General features: G+C 37.3%; 2 protein-coding genes across 2 annotated transcripts in view; one reads left to right on the top strand and one right to left on the bottom strand.

Moving 5' to 3' along the window:
- Positions 1-1,199: 1,199 nt before the first annotated feature.
- On the top strand, positions 1,200-13,344 carry LOC108668133 (lipoyl synthase, mitochondrial-like; the record flags this gene model as incomplete). Its single annotated transcript, XM_018155289.2, has 8 exons — positions 1,200-1,316; positions 1,593-1,718; positions 2,028-2,144; positions 8,186-8,342; positions 8,638-8,695; positions 9,144-9,302; positions 9,634-9,749; positions 10,597-13,344. Coding segments are annotated over 8 exons (1,080 nt in total), but the record flags the coding sequence as incomplete, so codon positions are not given.
- LOC108668134 (desert hedgehog protein A-like) overlaps positions 12,206-18,417 on the bottom strand; it is a 37,569-nt gene continuing 31,357 nt past the window's right edge. Inside the window, exon 4 of the mRNA XM_018155290.2 lies at positions 12,206-14,881. Within this exon, the coding sequence (XP_018010779.1) occupies positions 13,890-14,881 (992 nt within the window). The 3' untranslated portion in view covers positions 12,206-13,889. The remainder of the gene's footprint in view (positions 14,882-18,417) is intronic.

Genomic DNA, 18,417 nt, shown 5'->3' with positions numbered 1-18,417 from the left:
GAAATTACTTTGAAATTATTTCAAATCTGAAAGACCGCAAGTGCACACAGTAAGGTTTCCGGTACGTCGGATGGATCAGGATGCAGTGAAGCTTGTCCAGAAATCAGTTGCAATAGGTGCAAGTGTTGCAGTGCGTGGAGAGTAAGGGTCTAAGGGATACACTATTAAAGTTGCTTGCAGCATTTTCTTATTAAAAATTACCTGGAGACATATCTTGAAAATGGCTGGCGACATTTTGGGCTAAAAATCCATATCTTGGGGATGCTGCTTGCAAACTGTGCACCCTGGGTTTAGGGCCACAACTGGAGCTTTCCCACCATTTCTGGAACCGCGAGATTCCCGCCAGATGAATAACCTATCTATTTGTTAACAAAAGTGCAGGATCGAGGCCCAAATTTCCAAATGTATTAAAAATTTGTCATGCTGGAGCTGCAAGATATCAGAAACCAGTTGGAAAATTCCAATCCTGGAGGCTAGCATTTCTAAAATTTTTGTAGCTGCAATATTTCTGCTAGTTGAATTATCTCCTATCTAATTAGTAGTAGAATTATAGGTACAGTCAGACCAAGAAATATACATTTGGAACCTCTGGGCCCAATATATGTATGAGGCTGTGAGCAACCCATAAGATTCCAAATTGATTGAAAATGTGTTAGTTTGGAGCTACAAGATCTTAGTTACAGAATTATCTAAAATGGACAGAGAATATAAAATATTATAACCAATTTCTTGTTTATTTGCTTGGAATAAATTCATGTTGTAAGGCAATTCCAAACCACTGACCTGCATGTTCAAGTCTCAGAATTTTCATTTTCAAATTAAACTAATTATAGATAATTGTCTGACTCTGAAACTTCTAAAAAATAAAACATTTTTGCCAAATTTATATGAAAAGATTCATGTCAACTGTGCCAATTAAACTATCTTTATGTGTTTGAATGAAAATAATTTTGGAGATGAATCATGGCAGAAAAATGGTATAAACATATTTATCAATTTGCTTGTTCTGGACAGAATTAATTTTAGTCCATCTGACCATATTAAAGATTTTAGATGATTTCAATGAGAAATCTGATGACAGTGCTTGTTGCAACTATCAAGCCTGGTAGGTAATACAGTTAAGAGAGGAGTTGATTTTTGTGCCAATCTTCTAAATTTCTCTTGTTCTGTCATTCAAACATTTATATTATATTGTTTTGTTACAGAATTGCTGCCTGAGTTTTTCTTCTGGCAAATTTCTTCCAAAAGACAAACAATTGGCCAAGGCCAAGCCTTTGCCAGAAGGTCCTTCTCTGGAAGATTTTGTTACTGGTGAGGTGAGTAGCAACTGCAATGCAAATGATTAATCTAACACATTATAAAAGGTTACAAAATAAATTGGTATTGATTTAAATTATTGTACATTGTATACTTATTTTTTACAATTGCCAAATTTTGCTAATCTATATTCCATAAATACTATATGAATGCATCATAATTAAACTGGTAAAATGCTTGATATTGGATAAAATGGAGAAATGTTTTACAATTGTTTAAACCATTATCACTTTTTTGTTTTGCCTGCAAACTTTAATTTATTACCTTTATTTCAGGTTTCTGGACAGTCAACCTGGTCAGATTATGAAGGAAAACTCAAGAGAGAAGTAGGAGACAGAGCCAGGCTCAGGCTGCCACCATGGCTAAAGAGGGAGATCCCTATTGGGCAGAGCTATCACAAAGTTTGTTGCTCTAACTTATCTTAATTATTTTAGTTAATCCTTAGTTTTGTGATAAACATTCATGGAACAGTTTGTATGTTACTTGTGCTTTTTGATATGAAGCCAATGTTCTGGGGCCATGCCATCAAACATATTTATGAGTTCATAAAATCATAAGTAAGCCAATAATGGCATTTCAAACCAAAGCCACCAAATACAGACAATAAATTGCCCGGTATGTGTACTTATGCAGCTGGTTTTAACAGCAGGGCTCCTAAAGACATCAATCTTTTAATTTACGGTACATTACATCTGAATCCTTTTTTGTAGCTGAAAGATGACCTACGGGGCTTGAAACTCAGCACTGTTTGTGAAGAAGCGCGCTGCCCCAACATAGGGGAGTGCTGGGGGGATAACAAGCATGGAGTTGCCACGGCCACCATCATGGTATGCTCTCCAGATCCATTGCAAATCTTACTCTGCAATAAATTATGTTATTTTTGGCAAGAAAAACGTCGTTAAAAGAAGGTGTGGTAGAATTACATATATAACTTTTATAGAATTATAATTCTATAGAATTCTATAATTATAGAATTTTGAATTATAATATGATTGTAGGAAATTTGGTAATTTTATAAGAGTAGTATTGAAATAGGATCGAAGTGTCTTCATATGTTTGGAAATGAACAAATCGTCAAACAATTAATCTATGACTATGAATGGTTTTAATAATTTCAACTCCAATCAATACATAGGTATTCAACTGTATTGTCTTTAATTTCGTTGTTCATCTTGGCGCCCGAAAGTCAACTTCGTTCTCCATGTAAGAAAACAGTAACAATAGGTGTTATTAATTATTCAAATCGAAATAATACATTCTAAATAGAAACAACAAATTTTTAAACCCTTTAACGATTCATCTGCTTTTTCCTCTAACCTCTCAGCGACAGATGAGGCCAGCTTCCTCTGGGCGGTGACGACGAAGGAGTTGGTCCTTCTCCCGACGACGCCGTGGTGTTAAATTCTCCAAAATTGAAGGATTCAATTCCAGGCTTCTGTGGCATGAACCTTAAATCAGAAGTTTCATTCCATTTTAATTCCTTTCTGGATTGAGCACTTGCTTCCCGTGACATTAATAATTGAATTTTAACGGCACTCGCACAGGTTCGTATTGAAGTAATTATTAATAAAAAACTAATCCATGACAACGATTTGATAATTCGGGATTTATGTTTCTTGGGCTTCTTCACTTTCAATATCATGTTACACATAATTTTTTCACTGGTGGTCCTACATGGAATTGGGAGTTGTTTTTCTCCCATGTAATGAGTTTTGACACTGTCAGGCATTCTAAGTATATTCATGGATTCACGATAATTTCATTCAAATAGCGCATCTTTAACTGTGCGATAACATTATTCTTCTATTGTTAATGAAAAACACTTACTGCTCTTCAATGGACGTCCTGACGCGAGGCGGGTGCCGCGTGTACTGAAGTGCCTGTGGTCACCGAGGATCGACAGACGTCGCACAACCGCAAAGTGGCTGAAGCTTGTTAACTGAATACGGTAAATGCAGGGCTGCTATGTGGCAAATTCGTAGTGCGACTAGCTGGAGCCGACCTCGAATACTTTTGGACGATTGAGGAGGAATGATTCATTGAGATGAATTATTTCCATGGGTTAGTTCTTTGACGGTGATTTTCATAACGATTCGAAACTTGATTTGGAAGTCTACAAATGTTTAAATACAGCATTCCATTTTAATCATGTATACCAAATTGGGTCAATTACAAATAATTTAAAATGACAAAATCAAAACTATTAAGAAGCTTTTAGTCAATAAAACTATTGTTTGCACGGTTGTAAATTTTATCGAGTAGTAAATAAAATGATTCTGGGCTGGCTAATTGATAACGATTAAATTTTTTTGCGCAATTACTGAAATAAGTTGTTGAAGCAAACTGAAGCTGAGTATTGTTGACCCTGCCAAAAATTTTATCGACCACTAACTGAAATAATTTACTAAGAAAACAATTTAAAGTATTCACAATAGTCTGCAGCCACTAAAATAAGTTGTTGAGCTTGATGACTATTTCAATGATTATTTCAATTGCACGTAATAACTTTCGCTGGATAAATTAAAAATTTTTTGAACGGATGGACTCATGATACTCTGCTCTCTAAAATGAATTGCATAAAAATAATACGGATGAGGGGAATCGTGGAAAATTTGAATTTTTTAAATACCTTATTACTAATATTAGTTCGTTATCTGTTGTACAACGTTCGATTATCTTGTCCAGCATTTAAAAAAATTTTTAACTAGATAATGCAATGCAGAGGTATATGATTCGACTAGAACTACCTCTCAAACATGTGGATGATCGTCAGCTGCTTAGCTTCAACGTTAGTTTTTGATAGATTTGGTGGAAAGGACAGTTATACTGAGATCTGCAAGACAAGTCATGAAGACTACAAGAAACGACGAATAGTCAAGCGCGGGATATTCTTCAACTCCAATACTACTTAATAATATTCAATATAATTTAATATATTAATATTCAATACAATTTAGTTACTACTCGATAAATAAGCTATTACAAAGAATATTCCATACTTGCCCTACTTATCGTTTACTTTTGCGATTCAGGTTTCATTCAAGACCAACGAGTATTTCTTATCGACAACTTTCTTATTGTTTTTCTCTATTCGGCGTATTATTTCAGTCTTTGCCTTTCTCCGATATACTCGTGCAAGTATAGGATATTTTGATCGTCAGTAAAGGTTACCGTGAACCTACAAACGTCTGAAAAATACTGAACGAAGTAAGCGAATGTCTACAGCGTTACAAAACTATTACTATATTATATGTACGCACCCTAATACATAGAGAATTTAAAACCTGTTTATCTGCTAGTGACTTAAGGACTGAACTCCAGATTTGCAAGCTAATTCTAGTTAACAACGGTTATGAGAATAAAATTATCGACACCGAAATTTCTAATGGTCGAACATGTCAAATCCAAACGGACAATTAACCAACATCCAGCTGAATTATCACAGCAATTCATTGCCAAAATTAGATGACTGAAGGTTATGAAACAGACGAAAGAGCCCTAAAATCAATTGTGCTGAATGACATCAGAAGCACAGTCGCAGCAGAGTGAATCAAACTCCTGATTTAGTATAAAAAAGAGAATTTAATTATTAAATATAATTTACGCAATAAAAACGGGACCCGTACAAAAACCAATGTTACTTACAATATTCATGCCTCAAAGAAGGTTGTAGACTTTTCCAGAATATAAATTACATCGATTTGACCAGCACAACTTTGAGCCGCCGCCTAGCATGCCATCACCAGACCGCAGGACCGAAGAACTACACGAGAGGCTCATAGTGAGACTCTTACTCTCGCGACGTTGGAGACCTATACCAGCGCCGTCATGAGATGCCCTGACGCCACAAGACTGGCATTAGCTGAGGTCATATAGTTCAACCATGGCTGAGGCTCTCACCATCATGGACGAGTCTCTAGCTATAAATTTACAAACTACCGGACTTGTAAGGTCGTTGAAACTGTTCTCGCAATTCAAGCTTTGCTTTTCAAACTGTTTCCATAATGCCCCATGTTTGTGCTAACGTCATCTCAAAATTTCAAATTCGAGTTTTGCATAACTTCACCTCCACTTGATAATGAATGTAGTAATGTATTTGAAACGTCATAAATTATAATAAATTCTCCCTCGTAAACCTGATATTTGAGTTTTCAACTCCTATCAAAAGACTAATTTGCCGAATAGAGAAAAGAAGACCTACAAAATAAATAAATGAATTCTGTAAGAAACATATCACAGTAAGAAAATTCTTATTTAGAATACTCCATGCTCTTTAAAGAAACCTGCATTGAAGAATAACTTCTGCTGAACTAAACCAATGTTCTACAATTCAAAATACTAATTGTTGGAAAGAAACCAGCATTTCCGTTGTTTCGGATATCACTTGGTAGCTGAAAATCTGACTTGGTCAGCGGTTACGTAAACATTGGGATTGGGGCTCAACCTTGAGGAGCCGTATGCCGTCATTAACTCGCTTGGTTGCTTAATTCAAATATTTGCTATGTTGGATTAATCTTCCATTGACTGACTATTCTGACGTGATTACTGAATAACTTAATTGTTATTTTCATGAACTCGAACTGGATAACTATTAACTGCGGAAGCAGTTGAAGTGTTGAACAAAGACCAAAGTGAAGTTCAAACTACTGAAACTAGTAAATCTATTAATTTAATTGTAAAAGCATGGCATTTAATAGCTTAAGATCAAATACTTTGTTATCAAATGTAAAGTATACAGAATTGCTATCTACCATCTACTTGCAAAAGGTATCTATCCAAATAATCCAATGACTTGTAATTTCCTGGGCCTGTTGGGGACTTTTCCTTGTTTTTTAACCAACTCTCTAAGTCCAACTGTCCAAGTCTCCTGTCTCCATAGTCCATACAAATTGCTAATACTGAATACACACTCATTACACTCTGATTACGATATTACTGTACCTTATTTATATCCTTAAAATTAGATATAAATCACTCATGGCCATCATGGCCCATGGGTCATGGCCCATGGGTGAAAGAAAAATCCTTATTAAATAAATATCTACCGTCAAATAGGGTAAAAAGGGATGGGCAGGGTAAATAGGGACGCGTATCCCACATTACATAGAAATGTTGTAGCAGCTAAACTAATCAAAATATTGCAAAACTAAAAATAGTGGCGTAAACTTTGAACATTTTTACTAGGGTAAACGCGGTATATTCTGACATTGTGGGTAATTCCGTCACCTCTTCAGCTTTTCCTTTATATTAAGCTTTGTTTTAGTTCCATGCGTTTGTTGATGGTTGAAATGGTGACGTCATATATTTGCGTGTCAAAATACTGCCAAAACACAAGGTCTTGGCCATCTAGTGGGAAAATATTGAGATCCAAAGAGAGACAATGCATGCCACCTGGTGAGATCATCAAAAAATGTGTCAAATTTGACAGNTTGAAAAGCGAATTCAAACAAGCTTTTGGTTCATTATATTGGTAAGAAAATAATTATTTGAGTCCCCTCTCCTTTATTAATTTTAACTCCGCAGCTCACTGCTACATTGTAGAAGATGTGTATAAGAGACAGGATTAATCTAACACATTATAAAAGGTTACAAAATAAATTGGTATTGATTTAAATTATTGTACATTGTATACTTATTTTTTACAATTGCCAAATTTTGCTAATCTATATTCCATAAATACTATATGAATGCATCATAATTAAACTGGTAAAATGCTTGATATTGGATAAAATGGAGAAATGTTTTACAATTGTTTAAACCATTATCACTTTTTTGTTTTGCCTGCAAACTTTAATTTATTACCTTTATTTCAGGTTTCTGGACAGTCAACCTGGTCAGATTATGAAGGAAAACTCAAGAGAGAAGTAGGAGACAGAGCCAGGCTCAGGCTGCCACCATGGCTAAAGAGGGAGATCCCTATTGGGCAGAGCTATCACAAAGTTTGTTGCTCTAACTTATCTTAATTATTTTAGTTAATCCTTAGTTTTGTGATAAACATTCATGGAACAGTTTGTATGTTACTTGTGCTTTTTGATATGAAGCCAATGTTCTGGGGCCATGCCATCAAACATATTTATGAGTTCATAAAATCATAAGTAAGCCAATAATGGCATTTCAAACCAAAGCCACCAAATACAGACAATAAATTGCCCGGTATGTGTACTTATGCAGCTGGTTTTAACAGCAGGGCTCCTAAAGACATCAATCTTTTAATTTACGGTACATTACATCTGAATCCTTTTTTGTAGCTGAAAGATGACCTACGGGGCTTGAAACTCAGCACTGTTTGTGAAGAAGCGCGCTGCCCCAACATAGGGGAGTGCTGGGGGGATAACAAGCATGGAGTTGCCACGGCCACCATCATGGTATGCTCTCCAGATCCATTGCAAATCTTACTCTGCAATAAATTATGTTATTTTTGGCAAGAAAAACGTCGTTAAAAGAAGGTGTGGTAGAATTACATATATAACTTTTATAGAATTATAATTCTATAGAATTCTATAATTATAGAATTTTGAATTATAATATGATTGCATCGATTTTTAGATTGTCAAATTTATGGTGGAGCTGGACTCTGAAACGTTTTCAATATCGATACTGGTATGGTGAATTTGCTTGGCGTTTTCTTTGCTTTTAAATTCCTTGTGAACTAGCAAAGTTGCAATATAAGCATACTGATAATATGAGGTGTGGTAGGTAATCATCATGATAGGCTCTCGAGATCCATTACAGATCATACAGTCCAGTAAATTCTGTGATTTTAATCATGATTAATATCAAAGCAAGATTATATAGTATGCTCCGTATGCAGTCATCATGGTATGCTCTCGAGATACACATTCGACAATTTACCCGTCGTTCCGTGCAGCTGATGGGGTCTGAGTGTACACGTGGCTGCCGCTTCTGCTCCGTGAAGACGTCCAGAGCGCCGCCGCCCCTAGACCCCCACGAGCCTGTCAACACCGCCGCTGCCATCACCAAGTGGGGGCTGTCGTATGTGGTGCTCACCTCCGTCGACAGGGATGGTTAGACGCCTTGCCTTCATCAAAATGTTTTTAGGCAATTTTTTGTAATTATTATAACCTGATTACCTTAGCCTACCGAAAATTACCTTTGCAAGATGTTTCTAATGAAATGACCCATGAAACTTAGTTGTTGATTATTGAATTTAGTTTATGATTATGAAATCTAGTTGTCGATTATTGAAAATAGCATTAATATTTACATTTTTCATTTAGGTGCTCTTTGAACTTTTATAATCTATTTAAACAATTTAATATTTGTATTTGGTGTAATTGTTTCTTTTTGGGTATGTTCCAGACTTGGAGGATGGAGGAGCGGCACATTTTGCATCCACTGTCGTTGAATTGAAAAAAAGGTTTGCAGTCAATGCTTTAATTTTATTCAAACATGGTATTTTTCATTTTTTCTGACAGTTATTTATAAGTTTCATTCCCTTCATCAATGTTCCAGGTAAAATATTTAATTTTGGATATAAGCAAATCGTTATTAAAATCACTACACTTGCAAATCTCCGTCAGGTTAGGCACCAACGAATAGGTACCATTCAGAACCGCAGCACAACATATCTTAAATAAAATAATAATAAGTTGTTTATCTTCAGTGATTATCTTACAACAATACATTTTCAAAAATGCATCTACCCCTTGTGTCTCGACACGACGCCTTATATTACCGTGAAATTAAATGTATCAAATTGAATGTTTACTTTCAAAATACATTGTATTTATATCAATTTAAATGTTTCGGCGTCTTCGCATATACTTGGGCAAGCTTCATGACTAATTATTTCAAATATTTCTCAGTAAGCCGGAGATTCTCGTGGAGTGTTTAGTACCAGACTTCTCTGGGCGTGAGAAGTGCATTCACGTAATCGTCGACTCAGGCCTCGATGTCTTCGCTCACAACATAGAATGTGTCGAGGATCTTACGTGGCTCGTGCGGGACCCAAGAGCCAAATATAGGTAAGCTATTAACCATTCAGCTGCCTTTGTGCCAGGAATTAATGAACGGAAATATATTAACTATTGTTGAGTTGGTGCTCTACAATCTACATAGTAACTATTGTTGAGTTGATGCTCTGCATAGTGCGTTGGCATCAAATAGCAACCATATATCCTACCAGCTTGTCGCGTACCCCGCGCCGGTTTGTGACTCCTCTGATACTTCCCCTCATCCAAGAAACTAGGATATAAATTTCTCGAGTATGTAACTCATTTATAATTCATTATTAATCTTATATTATGGCTGTTAGTGAGGAGAATTAGATAGTAATTAATACAAAATGTTATGCAGACAATCCTTGGCGGTGCTGGAGGAGGCCAAGAGGTACAAGCCTGACCTCATCACGAAGACCTCCATCATGCTAGGCTTCGGGGAACAAGACGACGAGGTGCTGCAGACCATGAAAGGTAGGGTTTTTATTTTATTTTATGCTTTTATTCAAATATCTTGAAAAAAATTCTGTGTACACTCAATCACTCAACCTGGTAATTTTCCTTTTCTTTGATAGCAAGATGGTTTTGTTCTGTGTTTTATTTTTAATCAGATATGTCGATTATTCGAGAAAATTTTCACTAATGAATTTGTGTAGCGACAAAGAATTTTGCTGTTAAACTAATGAAAACATCTTCCCGTAGTTACCACATGAATTGAGCAGCATTGACATAGTAATTCATTTAGCTATGTCATAGAGATTAGTCAAGAACTTAGGATATTTCAAGTCGTGTGAATTCGAAAATACTGCGCTATTTCAAGAAATGAATGTAAGAAAGCAAGCCAGTTTTAAGAAAAAAGATTCAAATCGGTTCCATGTTCAAAAGCTTTAAAATAAGTTAGGTTTGAGATAAGTAAATAACTGTTAAATTTAAAATAAATTAATTAAGGTTGATGGATCTGCCTACGAGAATGAAATTGTGGGGAAAACCAGCTATATAAGCTGTTTTTTGGTCGTGGATATGTTATTTGCTTCGTATATGGAGACATCGTTATGCTCATTTTAGTCAATATAAACCACGATTGTCTTCGATGCGTTGGCAAAATCAGGATTTTTGGGCGTAAACCTCTCGCACTCGAACCAATATTGAAACATTTTATCAATATGTTGATTGTGACGAACTAGCTTATGATTTTCAAATTACCAGTCGCGTCTTCTCAAAAGTTCGGATGGTCCTCTTGTCACGCTTACTAATGACCGGGAACTGTAAGGCACTTCCCTATTGGCTTAGAAAGCAAGGCTTGGGTTGGATGCCTTTCCAGACCTACGGAATGTTGGCGTCGACTGCCTGACGCTCGGCCAGTACATGCAGCCCACAAAGATGCACCTCAAAGTCAAGGAATACGTCACGCCTGACAAGTTCTTGCACTGGAAGGAGGTGGGCGACAGCCTGGGCTTTGCCTACACCGCCAGCGGACCCTTGGTTCGGTCTTCGTATCGTGCCGGGGAATTCTTCATAGAAAATCTTATCAGGAAACGCGGCCAGAAGTGAAGCTCTTAAAATCGGTATAGGCAATGACTATATTTTATTGGAAAATGGTTTACTGCAGGCAGTAGTTTGGAGAATTATATATAATTTCTTTTTTGAAACCTTTAAGCAAGACGAACTTGTGTTCGCTTATATTAAAGAATTATGTTTACAACTGATGGACAAAAAACATGCCCGTCAATCTAATGTTTACTTTACCAATGCTAAGAAACCCAAAAATTTTATTACAAATCGTTAATGAAATTATGTTAACAACTGAGTAAAAAATGTCACCGATAATCAAAGATTGCTTTGCTAATTTCAAGAGGCTCGAAATGTTACTGAAATGTAACGAAAGTGGAAGATTGAGTTGACTTTCTTATGGAAAACGTTATATTTGCACACCGAAACGAGCTAAGCCAATGCAACGCTTCATACTGTGGCACGTTGAGTGCGATGCGCTTAATCACTTTATGTAATTTATTTTACTGTCAATAGCTCATGTCTCGTATTCGTGGTGATGTGAGCAAGTTATTAAAGGCTGTGTAATGGCCGCAATGAGGCCCCCTAATACTCATGTGGTATTGTTGTTTCAAGGAGGATATCTCTGATTATCTCATCATGCTTGTACATTGCTTCTGAATTCACCAAAATGCTAATTTAAAACAATTTCACTAATATGAACTGATCAGTAATTAACTTCATAATAAATGACGCTATTTTGTGCCAAGTCTGCACCATCTCAAAATGTCGAATCTATTCACCTGTTTATTCACCATCATATTCTCGTGGCTTAATTTCCTAACGTGCCTTGCGTTCGGTGAATAATATTTAAATTCCGAATTCTCTGATCGACCTCCCTTGCGTAGGTATTACCAAAATATCTTCGAAATTTAGTTTGTTGGTAAATCCCTTATTAGTAAATAATCGTGTCATCTTGATATTATAATGGCGCTGGTTGATGCCTTTTTTCCCGCCATACTTGCATTATATGTGCAATGTTGTACAACTTGTTGAACTTGTATAAACTTGTCCAGATTGTGTAATTTTTCCCACTATGGGTATTGACCATCATGGACAATCTTGTAGCTGGCGCATCGTTTCACAATCATTATTTTTCTCGCAAATTAATTTTGCAGATTTTAAAGGGAATTTCTAATCTGGGTTACAGCGTTTCTTGTATGAATTCATGTCATACACATAATCTCGAGCTTATTATTGATTCATTTTCCCATTACGAATAAATCAACTGCAGATTTTTCTTCTAGAGTCATAGACCAATGTGCTGAATAGAAAATTTGTTGATCCTGCTGTTCATTTTAGTTTAAATGATTTGTTTGGAATTTTCCAACGGTTTTTCATCCATGTAAATTTATCTAATCAATCGAGGGATTAAAAATGCCGGTTGTTATACATTTATTTTACAAGCAGTACATTTTCGTATAGAATTTGGCGGTTAGTCGTTCTGTGTTCTCGTTTTCGAAGCAGAAATATGAAATATTAATAATCGTGAATATATTATTACAATAACTTCTCTAACACATATTCCACGCACTTCTACATGTGACGAGTAACATTGCTTACAGAAGAAGGGTAAGAGTCGGTGCGTCTAAATTCATTTTATGATTTTCCCAAACATCTTCTACTGCGACCGCAAGATTTTCAGAGAAAAATAATGTCAAATGAAGCCTTCTCAGTCCCTGCTACTTATTATTCAATTCTCGTGGAGATAAAATAAATCACTAAGGCAATTATTTATTCGCCATTAAAAAACAATACAGAATTCCAAGCAATTGAGCCCATCAACAATATAAAAAATTTTGTCTCTTCGTCAATAAGAAACGATTGTTTTATTTCTCGAGATCTTCACATTAAGATCTGAGCACAGGTGTTCGAACAATACTATGATAGTGAACGAAATAATGCGCTATGTTTTGCCGCATATTCAAAAATAAATTTAAATCAGAAATAGTTTCCGTGAACGACATGACTCGGTATTACTGGTAGACATGGTTTCACTCCGTAGAGGCTCTACTTTTACGGTTCAAACATGTTATATTACATTTACTACTTCCCAATTTGTACAAAGCCAACACACTGAAAAATTTTCCTATATCCGTGGTAAATTATATTCTGGTTTAGTTTTTGGTTGAAAATTGCTTAGGATCGAATTGAAAATATCCCAGTGAAAATTCACACAACATCAAGACCTAACTAACGAGAGCCTCTTGGACCAAAATATCTGGAATCCACACTGAAACACCGAATAATATAAAAAATGACGAACATCAATTAAATAGTCTTATTATGTCATAAGCATGCTATTATTAATCTCCGCATGATTGTTCAAGAAATAAAAGCAAACGTAAGAGTTTTAGAGTTCATCTTGAACTTCACCTTCTATATGAATAAATTACCTTGTTAGTGGATTATGACGAACATGTGGCTTGGAGGTCATATTCAATAGAACTTAAACGTGTCCTGCAGTTAGACTAAAAGGCTGGCGCAATATTGGTTCTTCATAAAACGTAATCGTTATAAATCATTTTTTCTTTATCCTAGATAATGATTAAAGATAAATGGGAGACACAATAAAGCTTTACAAATATACAAAAAAATACGCTGCAAAGAATACGCGTACATTTCCTACATACGTAGTGTATTTTCTAGTTTATAGCGATAACGCTGTTCAGTATTAAACATTGGAATTTAGTATGCATTAAAAGATAACAATATATACACTCAGCAGACACAACTTATTTACACTACCTATAATAAAATCAATCGGGTGGTATCGGTATTCGGTACCACTCAGATGTTGGCCGTCTTGAATTTGTCACTCGCGATTTTTCTTGGGTTCCACTACCTTCCTACTGTTGAGAAAAAGATAGATGGAATACAGCAAACAGCTTAGATTTTAAATCCCATTTAAATTTTTAACAAATACTTTGACTCGATTCTTATATGCCTGACGTTCATAACCAAATATGTTCCAGATCCATATATTTTTAATTATTGACAATCGAAAAGATTTTTTCATTTCTCTCTACGCTTTGAGGAAATACATAGACTGGTTTGGTTGACACATCAAGAGACGATCCAATCTTTAGGAAGCACCAGCCTGGCTACCGCGTACAGACATCGCGCGTACCAGTGGATGCTGGAGTCCGCAACGTCTGGATTTGACATCACCTCTCTCCGCCTTACTTGGTCCTGACTGAATTCACCTTCTTTTCTTGTAAGATGTCCATTCAATTCCAGTCTGTACGTTTCAGCCAGTTTAGATTGAGTTTTATTTTCAATATTCTCTTCAAAATGCGACCCGCTCTCAAAGCGGCCTTTGCTTGAGTGAACGTTTGGAGAAAGAATAACTTGATTTGTCGCACGACCGTCGGAGATTTTTAACTGCATAACCGAACCATGTTCTGTGCTTTTATTATTTTTATTTATACCTGACATAGTTTGCAGGTTGGAGTCAATAGTGAAAAGTCCGAGAGCCTCAAAGGCACTCATCAAAATAGTTTTGATTCTGTAATAAACTCGTACGGGCAGAAAAGACCAGTGTGCTAGTGCCTGCGAGTCAATATTGGCATAGCAGGAAACCAGAGCGTCGTCTACAATTATATTTCCTTCGTTCGTTAAAGGTGCGAAGACTCCATCGAGTTCAGCGCTCGTTAATCCAACAATTTCGTCTAATTCAAATGATTCGGCGTCTTTAAGAATGACGAGCTGGTCTCCCATTCTGATTTGTCCAGCGAAAATTGATTTTAAGAGTGACCTCGTTTCGTTCAGCGTCTTGTGCTCTGGGTTATCTTGCCTGTCTACTATCATAAGCAGATGAGATGGTGTAATGTTCAGTTTTCTCCCCGACTTGGTGTGTATTCTCAAGAAATTGGCTCTCGATTTTTCGTTCGAGTGAATCATCATGAGTACCGGGCTGAAAATTGGAGATCCCGACGGATTTCTAACACGAACCATATCCCCGGGACGTATTGTGGACACCGGTCGCGCCCCTTGAGGTGTTAGTACCAGGCTGCTCCCAGGGAAACAGCCTCCTAGTCTGCTCAGCGCCGGAGACTCTGTAAATAAAATAAAACTGTGATTAAGAGAATCATTTTGATCAATGGCGTAGCTACATGCATTTTTCATTTGTGTGGCTTCCATCTAGAAATAAGTAGATAACGTAGTTATTATTATTATTATTCTACAAAGCATTTATCGTGGCGTCTGGTTGAAACGAACTTCGAGAGCACGTCACTCATAAAATTAATAGCAAGCGAAAAATAAATTGACACAAGAAAGGATGGGGTCAGATAAAATGTCTAAGCACTTGATTCATAGGCTCTACGAAATAGTTCCGTCTTTAGGCGTCGACGAAACACCTGCAACGAAGGAGCCGAAGTTACGGAAGCCTGCAGACTGTTCCAGGTTTAGAGTGACCATCGCTAATATTTTCTATTCGTTACTACCTCTATAGAAATACGAATGCGTCAAAATACTACAAGAGATGAGTTTTGCACTCGAGCAGCCCTGTCCTGAAGTATTCTTTAAAAACGCTTATTTAAGATCGATTAATTGTCGTTAAAATAATGAACATAGATGGCGAGATTGTGTAAACCATTATTCATTTAATCGGAGATAGAAAATGGTTCACCGTGGATACTACTCCTCCTTTCTGCTATTTTTGGTAATAAAAACACTAATTTCATTTCACGGTCAATTCGAAGAAAATATGTTGATGATCATTCCTCCTTTCTGCTATTTTTGGTAATAAAAACACTAATTTCATTTCACGGTCAATTCGAAGAAAATATGTTGATGATCATTNCCACGACGCCAAAAGTGCAAGTTCATGGACGGCATAACGCCACTAAACACAGAATGGCCACGACACCAAAAGTGCAAGTTCGTGGACGGCATCACGCCACAAAACAAAGAATGGCCACGGCACCAAAAGTGCAAGTTCGTGGACGGCATAACGCCACAAAATTGTTGTCGCAGTCCCGCCACACGACGAGTAAGGAGATTGCTGTAGGATCATACATTAGTTGCCTGGGGGCACAGGCGGGCGCAGCTAGGCAGCAATTGAACGGCTCGGGCGGTCGCCATGCCACGCCGCTGCTACCAACCTCGCATACCTCCGTCACACTCGGACGACGTTCGCCGCTGGATGCGATGTTTTGTGTAGAATACATCGCATGTTTTACATTCGGAAGCACAGCTCAGAGATTGAATAACATCGATAACTAGTTTATTTATCGAACCTAATTCGCTATTTGCGATTACAATGCAATCAAATAAATTAATTTTTATGACGAGTAGCGATTCTTTAATCGCTATTGCCACAATAAGACGGAGAATACTTCAATTGAATTGAAATTCAGATGGTAATTTAATTATACCCGTTATTTAATTATAGTAGTTATTTAATTATAGTGATTTAATTATACTATAATAAGAAATGCGTGTAAAATTCAAAAAGTAAATGAATAAAATTTTGCGTAAACTCATTGCGGAGCTTCGGGAAAATTTCATCAGAAAATATTCGATCTGATGCCAGCAACTTTTCCAAAATGCATAAGTATTAAAATCTCCAAATGATTGTAAAATGCGAAATATTTTGCTTAACAAAAATGTTCGAGTTTGCTTAATAAAAAATTGAAACCGTATATCAATGAAAATTTGCTGCGGTTGAGATTTCCTGCGTTTGATGCGAAGACATCCATTTCAGTGCGAGAATTTCTCGAAAAAAGAAAATGAGCTTTAGGTGTGATGCGTCCATTTTGGTTGCAGCCTCGAGACTGGTCGTGGCTGGACGGGAGGAGATGCGGAGGGGTCTGGAGGGTATACGGTCTATCGGTTAGGGGGTCTCATGGAAAGCTCTCTTAGGCCAAGCCATCCACAGACCTTCGCGGCTACGGGAAGGCATGAAGAGCGCTAATATTTGAACATATGACCGCGAGAAATATAGAGAAATTCGATGGAAGTCGAATTCCTCATTTCTCAATTATGGGAAATTCGTCAATAGCAAGTAAAAATATTACCTTGCAGGGTTATTTAAACTCTCACTTCTTATACACTTGAAACAAAATAAGGAAAGATGTCAAAGAACTTTTTGGAAAACTTCACATTTTGCTTTACGAAACGAAGCATATAATAGACAATACCTCAGTTCGCTTGTGCGCGCTCTTCTATACACAAATAAATCTTTAGCATCATACAACTCCAAATGCCATTAGAACAGTTACAGATTTTTCCTTTTATATAATAGAATGTCATTATTCTAGGTATTCCCAGTTTTCTCAAAATTTCATTGCCAAAATGAAACTCATTTTGAACTAGAAGGTATATAAACTTAATATTTACAATATTGTTATGCTTATACCCAATCGAATGAACATAAAGTTGTTAATATTCTCGCCAAAGTTGAAATAAAATTTCAGTTATACAGTGAATGCAAGAAGGATGTGTGAAAGCGTATGCTGAAATTAAACTGATATGGTCTTGAGCAGCATGCCTCATGAGCAGTATGCCTCATGAGCAGCATGCCTCATGAGCAGCATGCCTCATGAGTAGCATACCTCATGAGCAGCATGTCTCATGAGCAGCATGCCTCATGAGCAGCATGCCTCATGAGCAGCATGCGTCATGAGCAGCATGCCTCATGAGCAGCATGCCTCATGAGCAGCATGCCTCATGAGAAGCATGCCTCATGAGCAGCATGCCTCATGAGCAGCATGCCTCATGACTATCATACCTAAATCTGCCTCACCATCTGCTTGATGTGATCGTAGGTCTGGCAGAAACGTCAGCTGGTGACAGTGTTCGTCTCTCCCCAATCCTCACCTTTTCGCTTCTGAACCCCAGCTCGCACCCCCACATCCCCACCTCCATCTCATCCCCTCCTTGTACCCCTGTCACCCACCTTGTTCTCCACCCCCCACCACACGGGCATTTTCATACCCCCAAACGCCACTCCAACAGCTTTTGAGGTTGAAGTCAAAATAATTTCAGCGCAAGCGAAGAACAAGATTGTATATAGCACCAGACTCGATAATTTATTTCAATAATCGTTATTGAAATTTATTGTGAATATGAGAGTCAATTTTGGCAATTACCGCTGAATGTTTCTTTCTTTTAATTTATCGGAATTGTGATCGAACTTCCTTGCGAAAAATATAACTTGTTTTGCCGATGATAACCTTATAAACATTTTGAATTTGCGAATTAAAGTGTCTCATTTGGTCATCCAGCGTCCAACGAAAACTGTGCAGCACTTTTGATCCCGGAATTGTGTTGCGGGGGCCGCGGCCAGCAGCACTTTTGATCCTGGAATTGTGTTGCGGGGCCACGGCCAGCAGCACTTTTGATCCTGGAATTGTGTTGCGGGGGCCGCAGCCAGCAGCACTTTTGATCCTGGAATTGTGTTGCGGGAGCCGCGGCCAGCAGCACTTTTGATCCTGGAATTGTCTTGCGGGGGCCGCGGCAGCAGCACTTTTGATCCTGGAATTGTGTTGCGGGGGCCGCGGCCAGCAGCACTTTTGATCCTGGAATTCTGTTGCGGGGGCCGCGGCCAAACTGGACACGCTGCTGGAATGCGGCCGTCAAAACAGCC

Source organism: Hyalella azteca, unplaced genomic scaffold (assembly GCF_000764305.2).
Source record: "Hyalella azteca isolate HAZT.00-mixed unplaced genomic scaffold, Hazt_2.0.2 contig5732, whole genome shotgun sequence".
NCBI classification, from domain to species: domain Eukaryota; kingdom Metazoa; phylum Arthropoda; class Malacostraca; order Amphipoda; family Hyalellidae; genus Hyalella; species Hyalella azteca.
Note: the sequence above shows the minus strand (reverse complement) of the source record. Positions and strands in the feature narration are given on the sequence as shown.